Here is a 25803-nt window from a genome sequence, read left to right on the forward strand (position 1 = left end):
ATGAGAAGCAATTTGAAAAAAGACACTGACAGAGCTGCATATATGAAACATGTGTTAGCCTTTCCCCTCACCGGGGTCATTAGCTTCTGGAGGAAAACTAGCTAGTCACAGGAAATTAGCAGTGATTACAAAGAAAGGTTTTTATTTGTGTCTGCAGCTCTTAAGTGGCAGGGTTTGTTCGCCCAATCTTGGGATGGGAGAATGATATTATTCTGTTCCCTGTCAATCAGAGCAACACTCACCTATCATGAGCTATCTATCTATCTATCTATCTATCTATCTATCTATCTATCTATCTATCTATATCTATGCATATATATCATACATTTATCTTTCTTTCACCTACACCTCTTTCTCTTCATCTATTTGTCTTTTACTTTATTTCATCCTCTGTCACTTTGCTAGTACTTGTTTTATGTATTAAACGTGTATTAATTTATAACAAATCAGTTTCTCAAGCTTGTGTGAAGCTCAGCGCTTAATATTACGAGAGAGAATGAGAGACAGAGAGAGAGACAGAATGAGAGACAGAGAGAGAGATTGAGAGAGAGAGAGAGAGAGAGAGAGAGAGAGAGAGAGAATGAGAGACAGAGAGAGAGAATGAGACAGAGAGAGAGAGAGAGAGAGAGAGAGAGAGAGAGAGAGAGAGAGAGAGAGAGAGAGAGAGAGAGAGAGAGAGAGAGAGAGAGAGAGACAGAAGGGTGTGATACATTTGTTGGCTCTCGTAGCGCGTGCAAGAGTGCCTGAGCACGCACAGAGAGAGAGAGAGAGAGAGAGAGAGAGAGAGAGAGATTATAGCCGGTCTACGTCGACAGTAACCTGACTCTGTTACTCTTGGCGCTCGGGTTCAGTAGAAAGTTGAGACGGAAAGCGGGAGCAGAAACGCCGCCAGCCGGAGAAGGAGGAATAAAAACACGGGCTGCTTTCCCACATCTCCACTTCCTCAACAGCAGCCGCCATCGTTACCGAGTGGATTTGTAGCAGCTGCTCGTGAAAACGCGAGGGAGACGCTGGAAAAGCTCCACAGCAGGAAATGATGTAAATGTTGGTTAAAAAACAGTTCCATTTCAGTGGTGACGAGCGCGCGCGCGCGCACCGGATGCTTTGCTTCACTGATCTCCAATAGGAGTTACTTTGGATATTTTGCCGTCTAAAAAAATCTCTTTTACTTCTGAAAATTTCGCCTGTATTTGGACTTTTTTTCCGTCGTCGCTGGTATCGTGTAAGCAGTCGTAGTGCAGTCCCCGTTATTCGGAGCGCATGCGTTCTCGGGAATCAGGGCTGTGATCGGCGGGGGCGCCGCGCGCGCGGGTGTTATGGCCGCGTCGGGAGGAGCGAAGAGCGACAAGCTGGATGAGGCGCAGGCGCTGGCGCGGAGCTGCGCGGGGAGACCCGACTTCCTGCCGTGCGACGGACTCTCCATCTGCGCCACGCACAGCCACGGGAAGTGCTTCAAGCTGCACTGGTGCTGCCACCTGGGCTGGTGTCACTGTGAGTTAATACACCGGTATTCCAGCCGAAATACACCTCAACTCACATCACTGTAGCACATTATAACCGGTTCCACTAAGCAAACTATAGGGGTTCCTTATTGATTCCTACATCAGATCTCTAGAACCCTTTCGAGGCACATTTGAACAGGGTGCAATACAAAGAACATCTATTCTACATCTATTCTTTCAGGGACCATCAGTGTTACTTTGTGCTTGGGTTTTGTTGGTCAAAAAACACTTTATAGCATCACAGACATATGTGCTTATAAATATCTCATTTCAGATCTATTCCTGCTTTGGTGTTATAAGGAGCTCCTTTCCTCTGAGAAGGGTTTCTACTAGATGTTAGAGCGTGACGGGGATTTTTGATCATTCGGATACAAGAGCCTTGGTGAGATCAGGCACTGATGTTGGGTGAGGAGGTCTGGGGTGCGATGGTTGCTGTAGTTCATCTCAGAGATTGGAGTCAGAGCACTGAGCAGGACACTCGAGTTCTTCAGTAAACAATAGTGGAAGATCCTGCATTCATGGAGCTCATTTTGTGAACGGGGGCATTGTCATGCTGGTACACATTTGGGCGTCTTTTTTCCAATGACGATAAATTCTGAAAATTGGTTTGATGGTTAGGTCTCTGTATACTTTTGATCATATAGTGTGTTTTTCCATACAAACAAAGCTGCATGATAGCATGGAATCAATGGGTAGTGTTGCTATGTTACAGCTCCAGGCTTCCTGGTTCAACCCTGAAATTAGGTTACTGTCTGTAGTGTTGTATGTTCTCCAGCATCCTCCCAACTAACATGCGAACTAACACTCAGCAAAAACAACCATCGAACAAACCCAATAACTACAAGTCCAGATCATCGACATTGACACTAGTGGATTGTAGGATTAGTGAGGTATGAAAGTGCTTGCTTGGTCCCGCATGTTTATGTATCATTAACTACAATGTGAATTAAATATTTTTTTGGGTTGATTATAAAATGTTGATTGATGTTTTTTCTAGACGTTTCTATTCCACTGCACTATTCGTTCTTTGACGCAGTTTTGTAGTCCAAGCTGTTAGATTTTTAGACTTTTTCTGTATGAATAATTAAGCCAAAATTCTTGTCATATCTTTTGCCTCATCAAGTCAGCACTTCACTTCCTGTTTATCCTAGCTCCCCCCCCCCCCCCATGATGTCAGACTGAAAGAAACAAGCTCTTTAAAAGAATAACAAGAAAACAACACTAATGGACACCAGAATTGATCAAATCCTCACAAATATTTTAGTATAAAAATATTTAATCACAGTGCTTCAGGGTGGAAATTTCCTTTAATGCCTGGTAAAGATATTTAAAATCGTTTTCATCTCCTTCATCATTGCACTCACAGATAAATTAGAGTCCACTTAACGTTACGGTTGAGAAGCATGTAGGCCAGGGCATCTTCTGATTTAGTTTAACGCAAGTGATAAAAACAAAGTCCTTTATTTGCTGCCAAATTGCTGAACGCATTACTGAAAATATTCTTATTACAGGCTACAGATGGCTGCTGTGACTGTCAGAGGATTATAATGGATCCTTGGCAAACAGATTTCATTCTAGCGATCGGAAATCTTGTTAAAATTCGTTTCTATTTCTCCGTTCTCCTTCCAGACCATCCAGGATTCTTTCGAATAAAGCCGTAATCTGTTTTCCATCCAAACAACAAATTAGTTCATGATGAAATAATTAATGAGTCATGATGCTGGTAATTGCTTACTGATTGCTGTTTTGCTAGGAGGACATTCCTCATCTAATCAATACAAGCAGGCTCATCTGAAGCCAATCAGATGCTTAATAAGAACGATGGAATCAGCGTGTGATGTAGTTACAGAGGTGTTTCCTTCTGCTAATGAATAGGTAATAAGACAGTGAGATAAGGTGTCTATAGCTTGAGAAGTTCTCAGTAGGGCTCATGGTCCTTTGCTCTCACTGTTCAGGATAAGATTTCTTTAGAGTTTTATAGACATTAGATTTCACTGTTAAAGAAAAATGAGCTAAGTAAGCTAAAAGATTTCTTAAAATTAATGTCTTTTTAAAAAAATTAAGTTTGGTGGATTCTAAAAATGATTGACAGCAAGCACATCCAATCACAAACAGGCATTCTGGAGCTGAAGACTGGTTTTCCAGATGGATTTTCTAAGCGATTTCTAACACCTTTGCCAAGGCCTCGGCTTAATCCCTTGTTTTCTTTAAACACGTTGTCCATAACTTCCGTTTATTTGTGTAAGTACAGAACAAAAGCAACTATTGCACCTTTAAAGAAGCATAAAGGAGCAAATATGAGTAGCATTTGACACGTTGTCATGTTATATAGTACCCCTTAGTGTAGTTTGGCTTACCTCAGAGTATATATATTTTTTTAGCAGCTACCACTTTTGGCACAAACGTTACCCTACATTCACAAAGCAGGTAACAAAGTGAGAGAAAACTTCGTTTTCAAATGCGAACCATCAATTCAGCAGCAGCTATGAGAGACAATTTGACAGTGTAACTTATTAAGGTTTTTCAATTCTATGCAGATTATATCTGACGCAATTCCTCAGACCGGGCTTCAGACCCCCACTTACTGTACTTCTTCAGATCCCCCGCTCACTGCGAATATAGCCATAGTTTCATCTTTTCCTGTCAGATATAACATCTGGTTAACCATGTAGGGAGATAAATGAAGAAAAATACTACTCTAAGGAGGAGTACAACAACATTATCATAAGTCAGAGGAGAGTCTAAAGCATCAAGCTAACTGGCTAACGCTTGATAAATGTGAAGTCTCTTAGTTAGCAAGCTAGCTTGTTGTTTCTTTCTCTTCTGTTATTTAATTCCTCTTCAGTTGTTGTTGTTGTTGTTGTTGTTCTTTCTGTTGTTCTCTGTTCAGGGTCACCACAAAGGATATTAATTCCTTTTTCAGTTAATCAGTAAAAGTTCTTTTCAGTTCTTTCTTTTTCTACAACCATGTCTTCCTGTACCATCTTACACTATTGTTTTATGTGGCTGAATCTAGCGGAAGCGAAATGCAGATGCTTCAGCAAAAAGGTTTTTTCTTGCTCGCATTTTCACTCTAGACTTTGTCATCACGCTTTAACTCTGCACACCTATCCTGCTCTTCAGATGCATTCATTCTGTTTTAATATTTCATCAAGCTAAAATGCGAAAAAAAGCTGCCACTGTCTGTGACTCACTGTCTCAAAGCCGCCACAATCACCGGCGTTTGCTTTTCTCCGTGAATTCTGACTGCAGTCAGCAAAAGGAAGTTACACAAAAAACTTCAGGAAGCTAAAAATGTCCTAAACTCACCCTGATCTTTGTTAATCCAAAAAGAATAAAGGGTGTTTTTTTATATTACGTTTTTGTTTTCAAGCTTTTTTTTTTATTGTTTAAGATATTGCATCAGGTTGCAATGCCCTGTGGGTAAGTCTACACTGACATTGACTCCTGAAGTCTCCTGAAAGAAACTCCACCAGAGCTAATAAAGTATCTGACTAGCCCTTAAGATGGCGAGAGTGATTTGCCCCAAAGGGAAACAGTGATGGGAAGCAGACTAAGCTGTGTTTAAAACACTACAGGAATGCAGCTCTGAAAAACCCATTAGCTGTACGTTTTTAGCTTTTCTGGCTCTAACTCACCTGATTCAGCTCATTAAACCTTTGGTAATCAGCCAGTGAACCACTAATGTGCCAGGACTGGAATTAGGAACCGCTGAATTATTGTCTTAGCATCAACATGACTTTGTTATGTACAAGAATAAGCAGGCTCTGTTGTAGCCTCGTTTCAGCATAAATTACCACAACGTCTGTTTAGTAGATTCATGTACTGCTAAAAAGAAGAACGTAGTCTCAACCGCGTAAATGTGATACGTCACTGTTAACCATATTGTGCTGCAGATTGAGTTAGCAGGTGTTAGATCATTACCGCTGTAGTTCATTACTAAAATGCCATCAAATACAAATATTTAAAATACTATCACTAGAGTTAAGATAAATTGTAAAACACAATTCTTTTGAGATCGAACCTGAAGTAAATAAATGACACTTAAAAGAACGGTGCCATTTTATTGTTTTATTGTTTATTGCTTAATGCGTTTCAACCTTGGATTATTGTATTGTTAGTTACATATACTAATTAACCTTTTATTATTATTATTATTATTATTATTATTATTATTATTATTATTATTATTATTATTATTATTATGCTCCCTGGTGGTCCAGCTGCAGGATCCCACACTGTCCCTGCTGCAGTTTAGGTTCATTCCAAGGCAGGGAAACCAACCCAGCCACTAAGGGGTTAACTCTTAGTGTCGGTTCCTGATACAATGGGAGGGTTGTGTCAGGAAGGGCATCTGGGTCAAACAGGAAGAACAATCTCAACATAGGCTCGGCAAGGTCAGAGTCAAGAGCAGCGAGCACACAAGTCAAAACCCGACTAATCAACATAGCCATTATTGCAAAGTTTAGTCCGGACAATTTTTAAAACCTTTTAAAATATTTGGATGGCAAGAATTTCCATTTGAATTTTGTCACAATTTATGCGACATCACTAAATTAGTCCAGAAAATATTTATGTAGTTATTTTCCATATGTTGTTGTTTATTGTAAGGTGTGTATCTGATTTGCTGGTGATGATAAAATCCTGTCATTCCCCGAAACAAAATTTTGCTCTGATATCATTTTACACACTGCTCTAGTTATCACATCCTGTCTACATCACTAGATTTAAACGAACTGCTTTCATATGTTTAAGGATCGACTTTCTACCCTGACTTACGGTCGAACATAACCTGCAGCTGGTGCGAGGAGAAATCTCATCCCGTCGTTATTTCCTGTCACACTGTAACATGGTTATAACATGAAACTCTGTTTTTTTTTATTTATTTCTTTTCTGTTATTGCTATATTGAACTGTTCAGGCAGTGATGCACTTTAACATGCTACAGACTACAATGGATCAGAGAAGATGTTAATGCGGTGTAGCAGGAGAAAGTGTGCTCCAGACATGAGGGTGAGTGTGAGCAATACCTCAAGCCAGAGGAAATGAAAAACTGCCAAAACACAGCTTTGACACAGTTACTGAAACTCAACTCTGTGTCTAAATTTTTAAACATTTTTATCTTGGGGTGGAAATGAACCTATTAGATAAGAAATCAGTACCAACATGTGAATGTGCTCATTAACATCGAAATATATAAACATTTTATTTTACCATCAGTTGCTACATGGGCTTCAGGTGGAAAATTACACTATATCTTGTTACATTCGTGAATTATTTATTTCATTATTATTTTTATTCTTTTGGTAAAAGACGAAGCAATCGACGGCGTACTGGATGATACGCTAAATAAAACTCTGCTTGAATTCACTTCAGTCAAATGCATACTGTACATCGGTTCCATGGGATTGAATCGACGAACATTAACACAATCTGTTTTTGTTCATCCAATAAGATTTGAGCGTGTATTTTCAACGCTCTGAACAAAATCAGACACCGAGTTCACACCTGAGCTGAGAATCAAACCCTGGTGTTTCACAACAGACACGTTACCACTGCACCGTTCTAACACACGGCTTTCATCAGCTAAATAAGTAACACTAGCGTTCTACTGTAAATCCCAAGATCCTTGTGAGATTTCACAGTGTAACTGCTTTACGTTTAGAATACGCGAAGCGATCACGTTCACCCTGCATCATTAGAATAAACAATGAAATCATGTTTTGTCAAGAAACGTAATTTTTGCATTTTGACTTAAACCATACATAATATAGCTTTTTTCCTTAAATCTTTTGCATATTCATTTTTTTCAGTGTACTACAGAAAAATGTATTAATGTGATTAAGTAAGAACAAATCATCATCTTCATCTAATATGAACACATTTCTTATTAAGTTGTTAATAATAACGTGTATATTTAACAAAGTTAGCTTGTTTTCTTTGCTAATGCCAGGATTGTCTAGCTTTGATTCCAGTAGCTATCGTCAGTGGCTAGGCAGCCAATCAAAAGCTACCTGATGACAAAATTTTGTTATTCACAGGATATTTTATTTCTGATTACATTAATTAACTAGCAATGTAGCTTTAATCAGGCGAATTACTAACAAACTTACTAGCAAAAAAGTAAATAAAGCCCACTGACTATTATCTTTTAACATAAGACAATCTCTTATACTCCGTCACCATCGTCTTCTTCCCATGTTGTCTTATCCTATAATTCTTGTTCTGTATGTTCTCATGGGCATAAATTGTACACTACAGCATTTTTACAACTCCTTGCACTTGTCAGTCTGGGTCGAATCTCCAAATAGAGAAGTTATTCTAAAAAATATACAACTGCTGGACATCAGGAATTTCACTTCTCCATTTGTTAAAAGTATCTGTTTCTTTCTCAGATTTGAGCTGCGACATTCACAGCAGTTTAGTAAATCCTGCTTTAATCTCACTGTGATTTGGGTTTAAATATAAACATTCACATAAAATGTGGATAAGGTTCCACTTATATGAAATTATGATATTCGTTGCAGCTGAAAACGTGTCTCTGTGCATTTAATAGCATTTGCTTAGGGATAATAAACCGCACTGCAAGTTCAGATGTCTGTGTAAGCGGTGTGAAGCCACGCTCGGCCTCGTTTACCATTACTGCCTTCTGCAACTCTTTGTTTCACAAAAGCCAGCGTTCATTCAAAAAGCCAGCGTCATTGGGCATCAAGGCAGGATACACCCTGGACAGAGTGCCAACCCATCACTGGGCACACACACACTCTCATTCACTCACACAATCACACACTACGGACAATTTTCCAGAGATGCCAATCAACCTACCATGCATGTCTTTGGACCGGGGGAGGAAACCGGAGTACCCGGAGGAAACCCCCGAGGCACGGGGAGAACATGCAAACTCCACACACACAAGGCGGAGGTGGGAATCGAACCCCCAACCCTGAAGGTGTGAGGCGAACGTGCTAACCACTAAGCCACCATGCCCCCCAAAAGCCAGTGTATACTGTCACAAAAACCATTTAACTTGGGACCTTTAGATGTAACCTCTCCAGCCTGAACTTTCTGCTCAGAAAAAATAGCAAAGAGCATTTTTTATCTTTTATCGTTTTTTAACTTCACACATTTGGCTTTTCACATTGATCAACACTACATTTAACTTTTTAAATAAAATGGAATTGTAAGAACTTCTCACTCTAAAGCCCGACTCACACTGTGAAATTTTGGCCACGATTTGGTCGTCTGAGACAAATTTTGTAAATCCTTAAAGATTTCTAGAATCCTAGGGTAAAATCTGTAGACTTTGAAAGACAACAGGCATGCATAAAACAGTACATCAAGGTAAACAAGAAATAGGTGAGATGGTGGGAAAACAGGATAGGAAGAGGTGTGGCACAGCCCACATGGAAACAATAACAAGGAGGGCGATGAGAAAATACCTGCCAGCCCCCTCTGGTGGTGTGGAAAGGAACTGTCTGAGCTCCTGAAAGTCCTCTAGCTAGATGGATTTTTGCCTTCAGTTTATTTTTTGGCTCATTGCTCACACAGTCAGTTAGGAGTCAGGATGAGGTCATGCTTTACATGACATGTTTTACTAATCCATCATTGACTTAGTGTCTCTTTTTAGCAGAACGCTGGTGAAATGACTTACTGGAGATTTTCATTCAGCCTGATATAAAATGAGTCAGGACTCATTGATAGGACAGTGTGAGATGTGTGTTTTTCCATCTGTTCATTTTCAAATTTTAGATGCTTATGAACAAACACTTGGGGCGTCTCAGAGACCCGAAAAGGATTTGATATCAACATTTAATAGAAACATTTGTGTTTGTGTCTTATAAACCTTTTTTTTTTTTTTTTTTTTTAATATTTATTTCAAAGAATATATTTTTCCATGTAGTCTAGGTGAAAACTGAAATACACATGAACGACTATAAATGTATATATATTTATAATATAAACTTAAAGTTTTCATCTACTTTCATTTGAGCCATTAACCACCACCGTGTGACATGACAAAGAAATTTAGGCACAAATTCAAGTTAAAAAAAAAAACGCAGATGAATTCATGTCAATTTGTTGTTTTTTTTAATACTTATAGCTCTCGATCATTCATTTTCCATACAAGCTTACAAGAAGACATCAAATGCTCTTGTTGCTGTCACTTGGTTGTGTTGTTTATAATGCAAGTAGCTAGCGTTAGTTTAAGTTAATGGGGTTAAAGAGTCCTCTGTGTATCGTATAATACATTCAACAGACAGAATACTGCTTGTACTGCAAGAGATGTATTAAACATTTAAAACTTAATCAAGGCCGCAGTCCCTCCTCTGAGCAAGTCGCTGTCTGTTTATCTTGAATCAGCAGAGGCTGCAGGGGTTTAGAAAACACACTTCTTTCAATCATGCTGTTAGGTGAGTGGCTGGTGTACTTTATTACCTTCTGAGAAACAGCAATGGCTACAGCAGCAGCCTGTAAAATACTGTACCGGAAAATTCCGCAAATCCTTAAGGTCCGGAGCATGTGGACCAAATACACTTCACCGTTTAGTCATAGTCACTGGATGTAGAACACACACACAAACACACACACACACATATACACACACACAAACTCGCACGCACACACCTACACACACAAAATAGTCTCTCTGCTGAATTTCCCGGTTAAATGGTACATTTATAATATTGAATGTGCTGATAAATTAAAAATATCAGCCTAAGGCACAGATTCAGGCGACTGCTTGCTTTTGCTGTATTGGAAAAAAAAAAAAGAATCAGATGGAGACACCATCATATTAAATCGATTCAATAATATTTGGTAGTCTTTCACCTAGTTACTTTGTCACACATACAGAGATCCTTTATTTTCAGTGAGAGCTGAGACTTTCTATGACAACGGCTTTAGTGGGCTACGTGTGTGGGGTCCGGTGATACGACAAGGTTGAGAAAAGCTGAACTTTATGCAAATACGGTGCTGCACGGTGTGGAGACTTGCAAAGGGAGTGAAGAAATTAGAGCGCACGTGAGCCGCGGTAAAGAGTTCACGCTGCTTCCCCTTCATCTCATATGATATGGAGCATAAATGCACTACAGAATTTTATATCCAAACTCCAAATCTCCCTCCACAATGCTTCATTTTAGCAACAAGTAAACTGATCTGTTGTCAAGTAGAATGCTTGTTTGCACCATTTGACTGAGAAATGTTATTACCATGGCAACCAGTAGTAGTAAGGTCTAATGTACTCGTGACTTACACCAATAAAATCACTGTATGCATGAATATAGCTTTATTCTTACTTAAAGCATTATTAGGATGACTGTTTCTACTTAATCCTGATTATTTTCAGTACTTTTGCCTACGTAAGCTCTTTCAGCCACTTTACCCACCTCTTCCTATAGAAACATCAGTTTTTATTACTACTGACAATGTCCAAGACCCAAGGTCAGTGTAGCGGGGAAAAAATTGACGATTCCTATAACAGGTCTAACGTCATTAGCTGAGCTGCTACAGCTATTAAATGGAGCTGACAGGATGTTTATTCGACTGCTGCTGTCATCACTTTGTAAAAATGACATACAGGCACTAATATCATACTACAGTAGTGCAGGTGTGAAGCCGACAGGAAAACTGTTCGGTTCACAGTGTAACTGTCACATCCTGGAGTCTACACAATGGCGTTTCCGAATCCACTACGTCTTTCATTTGTGTTTCATTACCTGGGTTGCATAAACACACTCCTCTGTCAGGTCCTGTTTGTCTTGTTAGTGTTACTCTGTGCATTACCGGAGCCAGTCCGTGTCTTTATTTAACTACCTGTTCACTGAGTGGTTTGATTAGGATGAAAATGATGTACACCAGTTGGAAAGTTTGGAGCTATTTCAACTGTCTTTAAAAATGATTCCATGTCACAGTGAAACCAGACTGTACGATGTTCATGTTCGGTAGACCTGTGATTAGCAAATGTTTACATTGTGCTTACATCATAAATCAGTGTGATATGGGATGCTAGAGATATGATGTTGCGTAAACAGAAACATTTTTAACATTGAATTTGAGCCCTTTTATTTTTTCATTATTATATTTCATTTACACTCTATTACTACCGTATTTCTAGCTTTCCCAAATTGAAGAACATCATTATCCTGTGCCATACTCTTGTTTTATACTCCATACTCCGGCATTAAGATAACACCCTCAGATTTAACTCAAAAATGTTCATACATTTGCAAGAACAGTCTTGGGCTGCCGTGGTACCAAACCCGGCCGCTAGCGAGCACGTCACATTACACGTCCTAGCACTTCAAATCTTAATTCACTATGCTTTCACAGCGTGGCTCTTTTCGTCTGCGACAGCCAAACCGAATCAAGCCGAAAAACCGTCCAGCACCAACATCAAAAGGCAAACTGTGAGAATATCGCTCGAAGGAACAGTGTAGAGTCTGTCGGAATGGATCGAGACACCGTTTGTAACCATGGCGTCCTACTCAATACGGTGCCACACAAGAGCAAAGAAAAGCTGCAAGCTGACGACATCTATGACCTCAGTTTTTGAAAAGATGAAAAAGAATAACAAACGACGGAGAATGTGTATTATATTATTGCTAAAATAAATAGAATCCACGGCCTTGGATGTCTATTCGCACTCTTGCTGGTTCACTTGTATATACTGCTAACTGAAGGAGCATCTCTACACCATATGTGCACTCGAGTACCTTCTCTTACGTTTCTCACAGGTGCACAGACCTAACATAAATTCTGTGACTAAATTTAGAAATGTTGTTTCTGTACATTAATCATGATTTCAAATGGAATTTAAATGGAGGAGCTAAAAGGAAGTCCTGCTGGGTGTCTGTGGTGTGGACGATACAGTGACCAAGCATGCAGTGCAGTTCATACAGACAGAACAAATACATGTAATCATAACGAACAGCTTCTAAACAGATACAAAATATTTTTAGAAATCTTTCCAGAAAGATTGACAGAGATACATCTGTGCGATCCTACACATGAACAGATGTGGACTAGTGGTAGCTGTATGTGCTTACGATGTTGGACTACAGAGCAGAAGGTTGTGTGCTCTGATGCTCATCTGCTTGTTTGTATAAAAATAAGATGTATGTCAAACACTCTGGATAAGATTGTGTGCTTAAACCTTTAAAAATGAACAAGCAGTTTGCAGTGGGGTCTCAAACCGGTCAAGGCTCTGTTGTTGATTGGAGGATCAGGGTTCAAGCCCCAGCATTGCCAAGCTGCCACTGTTGGGCCCTTGAGCAAGGTCCCTAGCCCTCTGTGCTCCAGTGGTGCTGTATCATGGCTGATCCTGTGCTCTGACCCCAACCTCTAAAAGTGGGATATGCGAATAAAGAATTTCACTGTGCTGTAAGTATATGTGACAAAATAAAGGCTTCTGCTTATACTAAGCATTTACAGTGTTCATTATTCATGCTTAAGTAACTGTCTGGTCAGGGTATATTTGTTTATAAAAAAGAAATGATATAAACACCAGTCACCAGTTGAAACCAGTACAGAACTGAAGAGTCAGATCATGTTGACTGTAGACTTTTATTTTGTTTTTTTTGTTTTTTTTTTTGTAAATATTTTTTTTTCTGTTGATTTCCAGTTTTACTGTGGGCGTACTGGCAGTACTTTTCAAACAAACAAGCAAACAGTTTAGCCTGCAACCATTTTGTGTTCACATTCAGATGTGAATTTTTGGAGCACTAAACAGATACAAATACAGATAGTGGTATTGTGTTATGAGAGAGAGAGAGAGAGAGAGAGAGAGAGAGAGAGACAGAGGGGTCTTAGTATAGAGAATCGGGGTAAATAAATTAGGAGACATCTGCGTAGGATGACTAGTATGCAGTACTCTATGTTCAGAATACAGCATTGAAATTGTAATAAGCCCAATAAAGGCTTCCTGAGCACTTGAGCACACGTGTGTATTAATAAATTAATACTGATTGGGCTTTTAATTCAGGAGGCTCCTTTGTAAGATGAGTTTTATGCAAACCCACGGGAAGACCCACGTTTCATTTGTCTTCTGTCTCTCTCTCTCTCTCTCTCTCTCTCTCTCTCTCTCTCTCTCTCTTTCTCTCTCTCTCTTTTACCGGCTTTGATTCTTTGCTTTGAAGCCTTGTTTACTTCACTATGGGGGAAAATCAAGACCTTTATGACAGAAAATTACAGGAGGTGAAAGGTACAATATGTGTTTTTCCTTATTTTTTCATCTTCCTCTGGTATCTATTACATTTCTCATTTCTCATAGGTTCCTTTTTTGTCATAACATATAACTATAACTATACTGAGTGTCACTTCTCTGGAATAATCTTCAAGGTAAAAGGTTTGAATGTAGTTTCGTTTTTAAAAGCTGCTTATATTTCAGGGCCAGCGGGGGTCTGCTTTGAATAAATTAACCTTGAACGAGCTTTCCGTTTCACTGTAGGCTCCCTCCTTTGCTCAGGGCACACTGCAACAGTGCATATATAGATGTGTTTATATCATCCATCCATCCATTTTCTGTACCAATTATTCTACACAGAGTCACAGGGAACCTGGAGTCTATCCCAGGGAAATCAGGCCACAGGATGGGGAAACCCTAGATGGTGTGCCAACCGATCGCAGGGAACAATTACACACTATGGTCAATTTAGAGATAACAGTCAGCCTACAGTGCATAGTTTGGACTGGGGGTGGAAACCAGAGATCCCAAAGGAAACTCCTGAAACACAAAGAGATCATTAAACTCAACACATCTAGGATGGAGGTGGGAATCAAACCCCCAACCAGTGATGCGAGGCAAATGTACCACTAATTCTACATTTGTAAAGAAAGGATATCTTTTCCTTATTTCAGTAAGTCATTCCAATGCTAAGTCATTTTAAATGCTGATTCTTGATCATTCGTTTCTCAATGTTTGGGACAAAAGCTTTAAAGGAAAAATAAACCAGTATTTTTTCCTTTGGAAACAAGGGAATATTTTGAGCGTTTGTGCAGCCTTTTAACCCCAGAACGGTTGCCCTTGGTTCTCTTGGAGCACAATTTGTTGAAAATTAAAAGATGAAAATGTTCTGGTCACTTTACAACTGAGAATTCTGGATTTGTTTCCTATATAAATTTGTTGAAAAATGTATAATTTGTCTTTCTGCCTGGTGAACTGTACATCCTACATCAGGCAATCAGATTTATAGAACATAACAAACATAGTACAAAAGGTTCAAGATTAATATTAAAGAAAAGTTCAAGATTAATTTTAGACTTAAAGAACAACTGTGTTTAAACGTGTTTGTATTTGACCTTAATGAGAAAGCCTGAGGTGACTGTGGTGAGGAAAAACTCCCATAGATTTAAGAGGAAGAAACCTTGAGAGGAACCAGACACAAAAGTGAACCTCATCCTCATTTGGGTGACATTGGAGGGTGTGATTATAAATTGTTATAAACAACAAAGAGTGTTATTATGAATAAAGTCCTTGTGTATTGATTAGGAGATTGTTGTCCTCAAACACCACATCGAGTTGGTTTTTCCAACAAGACAAGATGCATTTTTTCCTCATGATCTTCAAGAGAGTCTGTAGCTGCTATACTCTAGATGGTGAAGTTTCCCAGACAACATGGCAGAAAAGCCACAATAAAATTGCCTGTGCTCTGTGGGTGGGAGAGCTGACAGTACTCTCTCTTCCCTGTCAGTCAGAGCCACACTAGCTTTTGGGTGTCTGTGATCTCAGACCGATGTGGTGGCTTCACATGTCTCAGAGGAACTACTTGCTCACCCTCACTCTCACCCTCCATGGTTGATAGCTCCTGTGTGATAGAGCTGGCTGGTGGATCACCAAATGACAAAATTAAAACAGGAACTAACTTTTATGAACATCAAGTACTTTCATGAACATAAAGTACTGTGGGATGTTTAATAATAGATCAAGTTTGTGGTGGTAACAGTCACCAACGGGAGGTCATTATTGCCCTTTGGGAAAAAGTTATTGTAAATGATTGTACCTTTGATTAGAGAACCTAGAGGATGTTGTGTACCTTTAAAATTGATATAAGGTACATCATTGGACCTAAAGGAACAATGGAGCAGCATTAAGGAAGGAATAATGTTCAGAATGGTGCTGCAGCACTTTTTTCTGATATTGTTTCAGTGAAACACCAGAATTGTTTTAAAACACTGAAAAAAAAAAACACTGTTCACAAGTTTTTAACGACTGTTAAAAAGATAAATAGAATAGTTTAAACAAAAGTGAAGTTTAGACAATTCTCCTTTTACTTCATGTAAATCATGTAAATAAAAATACTTTAAATCTAGAACATTTTTATCGTACATTTTCCAGTTCCATTTGGTTTTGATTTGTTTTTATTGGGCGTATCCTAATCCATGCACATTACATCACAACACAGCATTTCGATGCTATGTACATATACTATGCAATGACAATAAAGTTGTACCTATTTATAAAACAATCAAAAAGAGAAGCTGAAGGGAGCAAAACTACCACATTAACCATCCAAAACCATAAAAAGAACCCAATATGTCTCCTAACATTTACACTTTATCTTCCATTTAAACCTTTTCTCTATTTTTTGTCCTGCTGATTGGTTTAAAAATAACACATCTCATAAGCTACTGTGTCATTCATTAGATGAACAAATTCCATCAGCTCCTTTATTTCCAGGCATGTTCTTCTTTTTTGATGACTTGACACACTTTTGTTGGTTATTCAGTCAGCATCAAAAGTCGCCAAGGTAACAGAGGATAGAGAGTCATTAAGACATTGTCCACTTTCCAGGTGGAGTATAAGCCTTGATGGTAATTCGAGGGGAATTGTACTTAGTCTCATCCCGGCTGATTGCTGTTTGAATTTTTTCCAGGATTATGATTCGCATACATGTTTATTCCCATACTGATTAATTACTGCTGAAGTGTCAGACATCAGACTTATCCTGCCTGATCACTATTTTAATGCTAAGTAGAAAATGTTAGAAAACTGGTCTCATAAGAAATTTGCACAGACAATGCAATGTGGCTGGGTTTTGTTACATTTCTTTCAAATGACTTTCTAAGAAAAGGTAAAAACACCATCTAACCATAGCTTTTTTTCTGGTGACGTTTATCAAAGGTTGAAATACGAGATGATGTTGAAACTGCGGATGAACTATTGCTTTAAGCATGTATCTGAGGTAAGGAGAGCAGGGGGTGTGGAGTGAGCTTGGCCTTGTCTTTCTAATCTTGACAAATGATCCACACCGGGCCTTTCTACAGCCTCTCATAATTCCTCATGCACACCTGCCCTGAGACATCAGCAGTGCGGCATGTAATTATAAATGAGAAGAAGAGAGGTGGAGAGAGAACGAGAGTGTGAGAGAAAGAAAGAGAGAGAGAGAGAAGAAGGAGAAAATAAAGGGGCAAGCTATGAAGGGCAGAAATGGAAGGAATGACAGTTAAAGATGAAGGAAGAAGATGGAAAGTGAGAGCAACAGAGAGAGATGGAGTTAGGAAATGGAGCACCCCTATGGCCTCCTGCTCATCTCAAACTCCACTCATCTAATCAGTCATTCCTTTCCTCCTGTTATCACAACCACACACACATCGAGAGAGAGAGAAAATTTCGCTTGTTTTCCCCTGCAATCCATTCCTTAGGTATTATTTGATTCAAATCACCAGAATATGCTGAAGACGAGCAAACTCAGCACAATAACAGCTGCGCTTCCACTCCTAATGATTTCCATCTAGACATATTCACCGACACCAGCACTACAAACTGCGGCAAGTAGATTAAAACCTAGGCCTGATAATAGGAACTGAACTTCTTAGTTCGCTAATTCATGCTTTGTCTTTCGCTCAGTCATAATCCACAACTTGCAGTTATAATCCTTCTGAAATCACTTTGTCTTGCTTCACTTAACCCTGGTTGGAGTCAACAAGGAACAGAGATGTTAAATTCAGCTTAACCTCTTGTTCAAAGATCCAGCCCCGCGCCCACGCATTCACCATGTGTGAACTGCTCTAATGTTGTTTTAGTGCTTTAAAAGATCACTTTATTTTCTCTTTCATCGAAATCGTAAGTATTAGAAAGGGTTTGTAATGGTCCGAAGTACCAAAACTGTCCCCTTCCCAATTGTTGGATGTGACTGAAAAGCATCATTTAAAAAAGAGGAAAACAGAAGCATTTCTAAGGATTGAACTTTTTTACGCATTTAGCTACTGTAACTACCCAAGTTTTCTAACTGACAAAGTGGTGAGCAAACAGCTTGCTGAAACTCATCCATGTTAGCTAGATAGCTAGATAGCACACCACTGTATTGTGCATAGTGTCCTTTTGCTCTGTACCTAAGTTATACTGCTGCTGCAATCATAAAGACTATGCTACTCATACTGACCATACTTTCAACACATTTAGTAGTGTATTATTTATTAGTTATACTGTAATTATTTGAATCTGGAAGAGTTTCCCCTTTTTGAATCTAGTTCCTTTTAATGTTTCTTCCTCATGATGTCTTAGTGAGGTTTCCCTTTGGGATCAAAATCTATATCCACTGGTAGATTCCACATCTACAAACACTCATTCAGTAAGACCACAGGAAACGGTTTGGCCTGGAAATTGTTTATTTCCCTCTTCCTAGGGATGGCACGTCTACTATGGCTATAAAAGCATGCTTGGAGAGAATGCTTTGTACATCCACATGCATATAAACACAACCTCAATAAGTCTCACAGTGGGCTTAAAAACAGAATAACACAAAACTGAAAATTGTAAACATAGTCACCGTTTTATTCAGCTTTCATGCTGTACAGTGCTTTAAAATACTGCTCCAGTACAGCTAAGAGAAGTGTAGGCTTAAGAGTACTAGGAGTTCTTAGGGCATCTGATCAGTCTCATGCTGAAGGCCCTCTAGACATTTCCACAGAAATTTGGTCTAATTACTACTAATATACCTGAAGGAGGTCATAGTCTTTCATCATCATCATCATCATCATCTAGTGTGCTAAAAAAAAAAAGCCCAGAATTTTTTACAACGGAAAGACAAATCAGCTGTGATGATGTGGAATGACTGAGCAGCTGAGCGCATTATAAATGTTCTTGTTAACATTTCAGAAGGGGGTTCAATCAGAGGCAGCAGTCAGCACTCTATACAGTAGCCTGTAAAACCAATTGCACTCTTATCAATGCACTGAAAGGGGCTTTTATCTGATGCACTGACAACTTAGCCACGGTTAGCACTAATGCAGGGGCCTAACTTTAGTCATACAATACAACAATACAGTGAAGTGCCTGCTTGTGATGCAACTTAACAGTTACAGTAATTCACAGGTTTAGTTGATGTGTTAGTAAAGTTAAATTACCTTAAGGCGTAATCAGCTAAAATCAAAAGGTGTTATCACAATGCACTTTTTTGGAGAATATTAACCAACTGGCATCGCTGTTTCTGCAAGTCAGGTCTCTAACTAAAGCCTAATAGTCAAAGGTAACCTCAAATCTTGTACTCTTGTTTAAGTCTCTGTTGGGAAGACAGTTGTACAAAGTATGTCACTACATGTCACTATGTATGGTTATGTATGTGATTAAAAAAAATTAGAACTGAATTGAACTAGTGTCACGTAGCCAGCTCTTCAGACTGACGGCAGAAGGTCTGGGATCCTTAGAAGATTTTATTGGCCAAATGTTGCCCAAAAGTGGTGTCTGACTGACGTGTAAAGCAACCAATCACAGTTTGTTTTGTTTAGCGTCATGTTTAGGGGCGAGAAAATGTAAAGTCCTATAGACTAGCATGCTACTGTTCATTTTAAAAAGTTAGGCTAATTAATGAGTCTATATCATGAATTTCACATCATTTGTAACAGGCAGTGTTTAGCTTATCCTCATGAGCGCACAATGTCACAGCTGTAAACATGACGACTTCTTTCTTTCATGAGGGAAGTCCAGCATCACATCGGCTTTGTTTAAAGGAGGACTGTTACGAGATGCATACGTTTTCTGGAAATCCTGTAGAATTGAGCCAATCAGATGAGGACTTTGAAACTCCTGAAGCGTTTCCAATGTTGTGTGCCATATGCGTGAGATGTTCAGCCAAAGGATTGTGGGCCTGACATCTGAGGCTGAAACTACCTCTTCTCTAAATTCCAGCATCATTAATCATCGTCATTAAATGCTAAATATTTTATGAAGCAGAGTTGTTTTCCTTAGCTCTTTGTCCCTTATATAACATATTGTTGTATGTTGTATTAAATATTTTCTGGAATAAATGTGTGGATGTACACATCCATGGACACATCCTTTGGATCCATACAGTACATACATGTAAACATAGCATATATGTTTGGGTAACTTTTAGAGTAGATGAAATTCCCTTTCCATTTAATATGTATCATGATTAGTTAATGTGCAACAGCTTTTTAAAGCCTAATCTGTGCTTTGGCTTTTAAAATCTGTTTTTGTACCAGCTGTTAGGACCTGCTTGCTGAGTAATTGATTTTTGTAGGTTCTATAAAAATGTCATTAAAACCCTGTTGCTTTCTTGTTAAACGCTGTGCTAGTGTTTTTCTGGCACTCTGTTAAATAAGGTCAGGTGAATTACACAGCATAAAAATGTCTTCCGATATTACAGGTGCTGTTATTTATATCACCAAATTGAATTTCCTAAACTGAAGTGTCTTTCTGACATTCATATGCTAATATCTATTAGCATGATTCAGTGTGAAGGGGTATCACATCAGGGGAGGATCCTCAGGAGGCCTGGACTAAAAAGTTTCCATTTTCAAAAAAAAAAAAATAGAAAAGGAGTCTAGAGACTGAATTCACACAAGGCTTGTCAATGTTGTTCCTGCTTTAAGCCGATATAATACATGAAACAGAACAGTCCCACATCCTGCCTGGGAATATTACTAGCATGGGTCTTCCTTTGTGAATATCATCCTTTCATTTATCTTTTCTCTAAAGAAAAAAAAGGAGATTCTCACTGGACTTTCCACAGCTGGTGTTAATCAAATAGGCAGATCTGGCTGTTCATGTCTTTATTCTCTGGGGATCAGGGACAAAAATAGGCTGCGGAAATTACACATGAGGAAGAAACGACTTTCAATCAACAGCGTCATTGACTGTCGAGGAGAAAAGCCTCACCTGAGTAGAAGAGGGAGACAGAGAGAGAGAGAAGCTTGAGGAAATTATTCCTTCCTAGCTAGAAAGCCATACAGGCAGCTCATAGTTTATTTCCCTAAATTAGAAACCACTGTCTTATCTCTGAGATAACAGAAACAAAAACATGCATTTTTAATGAAGTTTGTGTGTGTGTGGTGTGGTGTGTGTGTGTGTGTGTGTGTGTGTGTGTGTGTGTGTGTGTGTGTGTTCCATGACTGCAGAGAGGTGAATGGCCAAAAGTGCTCCATAGTTTTCCTGCATTGTAACAAAATCAAGGTTTTATCAACATAAAGAAGGGTCCTATGGCACACAAAATCAGCTTTTTCAACCTTTTCTCATGTTTGAGAGCAGACTTTACCTCAGAAAAATAATTTCTGAGTTGAACTCACTTTACCTTAGAAATGTAGCTAACAGTGGAAGGTAGCAAGGATTATCCTAGATACTAGAAAGTGACAATGCAATAAAGATTTTTTTAACATGATTAATAAGGATGTTATTTATATTGTAGTTTATTTTACTGAGAATTTCAAGATGGAAACATGGAACATGGAATCAGCTTAGCATAAAAAGCTAATACAGTAGCTACAAGATGAGTAGCTTTTGTTTACAGATCACTGTCCAAATGGAGATTGTAATAGAAAGCCTGATTTGTATAAATTCATTTTATTTTTATTAAATGAGAAAGTCATTAAAGGGTCTGTGTAAGGTATTTTTTCAGACAGGAAATATCATTTAATTAAATAATTAGCAAGTGCTATTGGAGCACATTAGCAAAGCTAACTTAGGGACAGCAAGCACAGAGGAAGCTTGAGAAGGAGTTTGTCACTCTATAGTAAACATTATCAATATTTTTACAAGTGTTTAGCCTTTTGGTTTTGTATCACACAGAGTGTGTAAATTAAAAGCAGTAGAAAAAAAATAATAATACAAAAATTATTTGTATGCCTGCCTCTGACTAACTCGCCCTTGTAATTGCTCTAAAGCGAGCAACCAGTTTGTTCCGTGTAAGGAATTTTTGGCCACATTCATATACTGACATCACAGAAAATGACTCAGAAATGCTTTTGTTCTGCTGTGCTAGTTTTCTACTGTGTACAGCAAAGCTACCCTAAGTCAACATAGTATTGTTTCTTGATGTAGTGTCTTGTTATTGATACAAAAATTGAAAATAAAGGAAAGTCCAGAATAGTTTTGGTGTCCTACACAGCAGATATACAGTACATATGCAATAAAACTGATATGCTTTCAGTTTTAATTTTTTGCTTCACTAGAGGATGATGAAAGACACTGACATGATTTACGTTCATAGCAGGCCTTTGAATTATTAGTGTATGTGATATTATGACTTATTGTGAACATCTTTAGGGGTCTGGTTCTACAGCTACACTAAAAATGTCTGTTTCTTAAATTCAGAACATGTCTGAACTTGTTCTCTACTTTTGGCACAGGTATTGGGACTTTTTTTTTATCTTGTACTCATGCTAGGGATGAAAAAGAAAAGATCAATACACGGCAAAAGCACAGAGTCGGATTACAACAACGAGTCATTGTTATTTGTTGAACTTCAAAAATGTTCATAAACACGAGGAAAAATCGATTACAACCAGAAATATTCGTTTTTAGTTTCTGAATTTTTGTTTTCAGTAAACTCCCTCAAGTAGAAAATAGTTTTTGACAACGTCTGTTAATTGGAATTGGTATCCATTTAATAAAGATGTCATTTTGACACTTTGGTTATCATGATATCTCCAACTCAATTATTCATTTAGAATATCTTTCTAAATGTAATTATTTATTTTTTATTCTATCATTATTTTAAGTTTTTCTTTGAGCGTTTCTTATGTCTGTGCTAATTATTTTTGAAGTTCTCAAAATATTTTCCTGGCCCAGCACTTTGCTAACATATGGTATATTCTGAAGTGAAATGTTGAACGTTAATATTTAACAATTCACCCAACTATAATTTTCTGTTTCTCTTCCTCTCTCTGTAGGTAAATATGTCTACCAGCCTATGACCAGTGTGTGCCAGCTTCCCACCACTCCAGTCCCTGCCTCACCCTCAGATCACTCCGACACCATAAACCTGTCAATCTCCCTTACTGAGCGTCTCCTCAGGACCGCCCCCAAGTTCAGAGCTCCACCTTGCCCAGAGTCCCCCAGATTCTGCATTATCTCTGACCTTTTTGTTGACGACTACATTGTGAAACGGATCAACGGCAAGATGTGCTACGTTCAGAGGCCTCCAACAGTGGTGCCTGGTCCTCGAGAAAGAGTGCCATCCTCACCGGCTCAGTCGGCCAATCAGCACGCACAAAATCAGCCGTCCCAAGTAGCTCAAACTCCAACCAGGCAAGGCCAAAAGGGTACCAAAATGGACCACTGCTCCTCACCATCCAGCTCAGAGGACTCTGGGATCAACGCCTTGGGTCTGCATTACGTGGAGTCGTGTGAGGACGACTCATGTGAGGAAGATGACGAGGACGATGAGGAAGAGGATGATGAATTGAGCACAGATGGAAACTCCAGTCCCGGGAGCCTCTGGGAGCAGGACGAATGCACTCTGCTCTCGCCATCCAGGTCAACTGTGGAGATCATTGAGAATATTGAGACGACTGTCTAACACATCAAGACAAGATATATTTTCATGTTTTTTTTTTCTGCATAACCAGTCTTCAACTTGTTGCAAGTTGGTTGGCAAAATTAGAGCGCAACCTAACAGCCAACTGGTTGCATGGTGATAATGCCATGGAAACCTTCTCACTCCACCTCACTTCACCCTTCATGCCCTCTATAAACGAGTCTCCTCTTTGCATGGTGACCCTGCTATGGATTATACACAGTAGATTTCACAAATACATAATAAATGCATGTATGTAGTACCATGGTTTGGCCAAATGAAGCTGTTGCGCAGGTTTTCTGCACAAGCTAAAAGAGTGAGTTGAAAATGAACTGTGACACATACACAAGCCCACATTTCCTCAGTAAACAAGAAGAAGCTAACACATACATTACAGGAATAACCTTGTATGGAAATTGTCTCTCTCCAAGGACCTGAATATTAAATACATCACAAATGAATGGAGGAGAATATGATAGGCAATAAAAGGAGGCAATAGAGTGAAAATATAAAATGTCATCTTCTGTAGAAGAGAGGGGAAAAAAGTGGAAGAAATTGAGAGAGAAGGGCAGAAAGGGTGAGAGGCTCTTCAGTCTCTTTTAAGCAGGCACCATTTGAAGTGTGACTAAATCATGTATGAGTTAAGAAGACTGTAAGGACGGGATGTGAAGAAAGACCACATATTTGAAAGTCTCCACAGAGCATCAGCTTACATCTTCCTTTCAATTTCCCCCCCCCTCAACCAAGACGAGCCCTGAAGCTTACAGGAGATTTAGCCGAATGAATTCCAATGTCTTGACAATCATTTAATGATATAGATCTAGGGGGACTTTCAAAAAAACTGATTATCAGCAAAACTTCAATAGGTGAGATGGTGCGTTATGTCCTCCTTAAAGCACAGTGTGGATACTTTGAACCCTTTGTGTAGCGGTTTGAAGTCTACCATGCTGCTGTCATCACTGAAACCAAATCAAAGCTTAAGTTCAGAGAGCAGCAGTTAGTTCTTTGTGGATGTTTATTGCCAATACTCCTTTTTTCCCTGACAGAATACTCACAGCCTATTTAATATCCAATGACGTATGACCTAAGCACATGATAAACTCTGTCTATTGTCTTCGGATATGTGGAAGTCATTATCTGTTTTATACTACCATAGGCATCTGCGGCCAGAGGTCACCTAACATCCTAAGAGACACATTTTAGAGTGCTTTGAAGCTGGCAGCCTACACGATAAAAGCACAGCCTGCATGGACCTGAAAGCTACGAGCCAACAGAATTTAATACCAAGCATTAAAAACCACTTCAGCCTGGCTGACAACCACTGATTATTAATGCAAGTGCATGAAATTGCTGCAGTCTGATATAATCGTAATGATTTAGCTAGTTTCAGTCTTAAATGAGATTAAAATGATGCCCAGGACAAAGTGATCTAGCCATTTCTTTAACTGCATTATACAACTGTACAGTACTTTCGTTTTGGGTTCAGAAATTCCTGACGTGGGATTATAATCGTGTTTAAAGTCACATTCGAAACAGTTAAGGAAGAGACTGTTAAGGATCATTGATGCTGTCCTCCCCGGAGTGGACACAAAACCTTTGTTGACGATCCGCTCCCGTCCGTCTCCGATGATGGCTCCGGTCTGTGATAACAGCGTCTCTGTTTATAAGCACAGAACTTCGTCACTGCCTGAGCAGAAGAGCCCATTTTAAAGCTGCTTAAGTAGAAAACCTAATGGACCTGTCATGCAGCCCTGAGGAACCACACCACCCCACCCCACCCCCACACTCAATTATTTGTATGAGTACCTTTCCTGCTGGTGGATAAATAAATGGGTGTCCCTGTATCTCTGCAGTTTTATATCAGGGAATTATACTGTAGCTATAAACATGTACTGTAGATACACAAATGTTTATCTCACCTTTAAATAAACCCCTTTCTTATATTAGTGACTGTTGTTGTGCGTCATTTTTTTTTAATACACAAATCCAAAAATAGTGTTGCTTGTTTTATAATTAGATTATTCCAGTTACAGTAATCTAATGTATTCTGATATAATCTGTAGTTGTATGCATTAACCCCTGAGCTACAACAGTCCCATTCATGAGTTTAAAGTGTCTCCAATCCCAGATGTGCATTTAAATAAAAGAAATGTGACAATGTGTGCTTAGTCAATCAACTTTTACTTTTCCATCCAGTTGTATTTTGAGGGGGGATCAAGCCTTATAAAGTAAAGAATCTGCCTTGTTCACATTCACAACTGCTCCTGTTTTCATCATGATGTGTTATGGATGTATCAGTGAAGCAGAACTACAGTATTAACCCCATTGGATATCATCACTTATGGGCCTTTGACTTTGTGTAACCCCCAACATGTTACTGATAGACTGCATCCGCATATAAAGAAATCAGCACCAGAGGCAGTTCTGCCATCAGAAGATTAGATTAGTTTAAAGAATCCACTTTAATAAAAAATAAATCTCATCTCATGAGGAGGCCAAAAATAAAACTTTGTTTGTTTTGTTTTTTTTATCTTTAAAGACAATGGCCAT

At 38.9% G+C, this 25803-nt stretch overlaps 1 protein-coding gene across 1 annotated transcript; it reads left to right on the forward strand.

Moving 5' to 3' along the window:
- Window positions 1-719: 719 nt before the first annotated feature.
- c24h3orf70 (chromosome 24 C3orf70 homolog) lies at window positions 720-25199 on the forward strand. The gene is made up of 2 exons (XM_060860219.1): window positions 720-1491; window positions 22628-25199. The coding sequence occupies exons 1-2, from the start codon at window positions 1317-1319 to the stop codon at window positions 23254-23256; spliced, it is 804 nt and encodes a 267-aa protein (XP_060716202.1). The 5' UTR covers window positions 720-1316; the 3' UTR covers window positions 23257-25199.
- Window positions 25200-25803: the final 604 nt, after the last annotated feature.

Source organism: Tachysurus vachellii, chromosome 24 (genome assembly GCF_030014155.1).
Source record: "Tachysurus vachellii isolate PV-2020 chromosome 24, HZAU_Pvac_v1, whole genome shotgun sequence".
Classification (NCBI taxonomy): domain Eukaryota; kingdom Metazoa; phylum Chordata; class Actinopteri; order Siluriformes; family Bagridae; genus Tachysurus; species Tachysurus vachellii.

Excerpts from the sequence above, each read along its gene's own strand:
- c24h3orf70 (XM_060860219.1), top strand. The coding sequence starts at position 1,317 with ATGGCCGCGTCGGGAGGAGCGAAGAGCGACAAGCTGGATGAGGCGCAG. Across the intron at positions 1,492-22,627 it reads CCACCTGGGCTGGTGTCACT|GTAAATATGTCTACCAGCCT; the intron begins GTGAGTTAATAC and ends CTCTCTCTGTAG.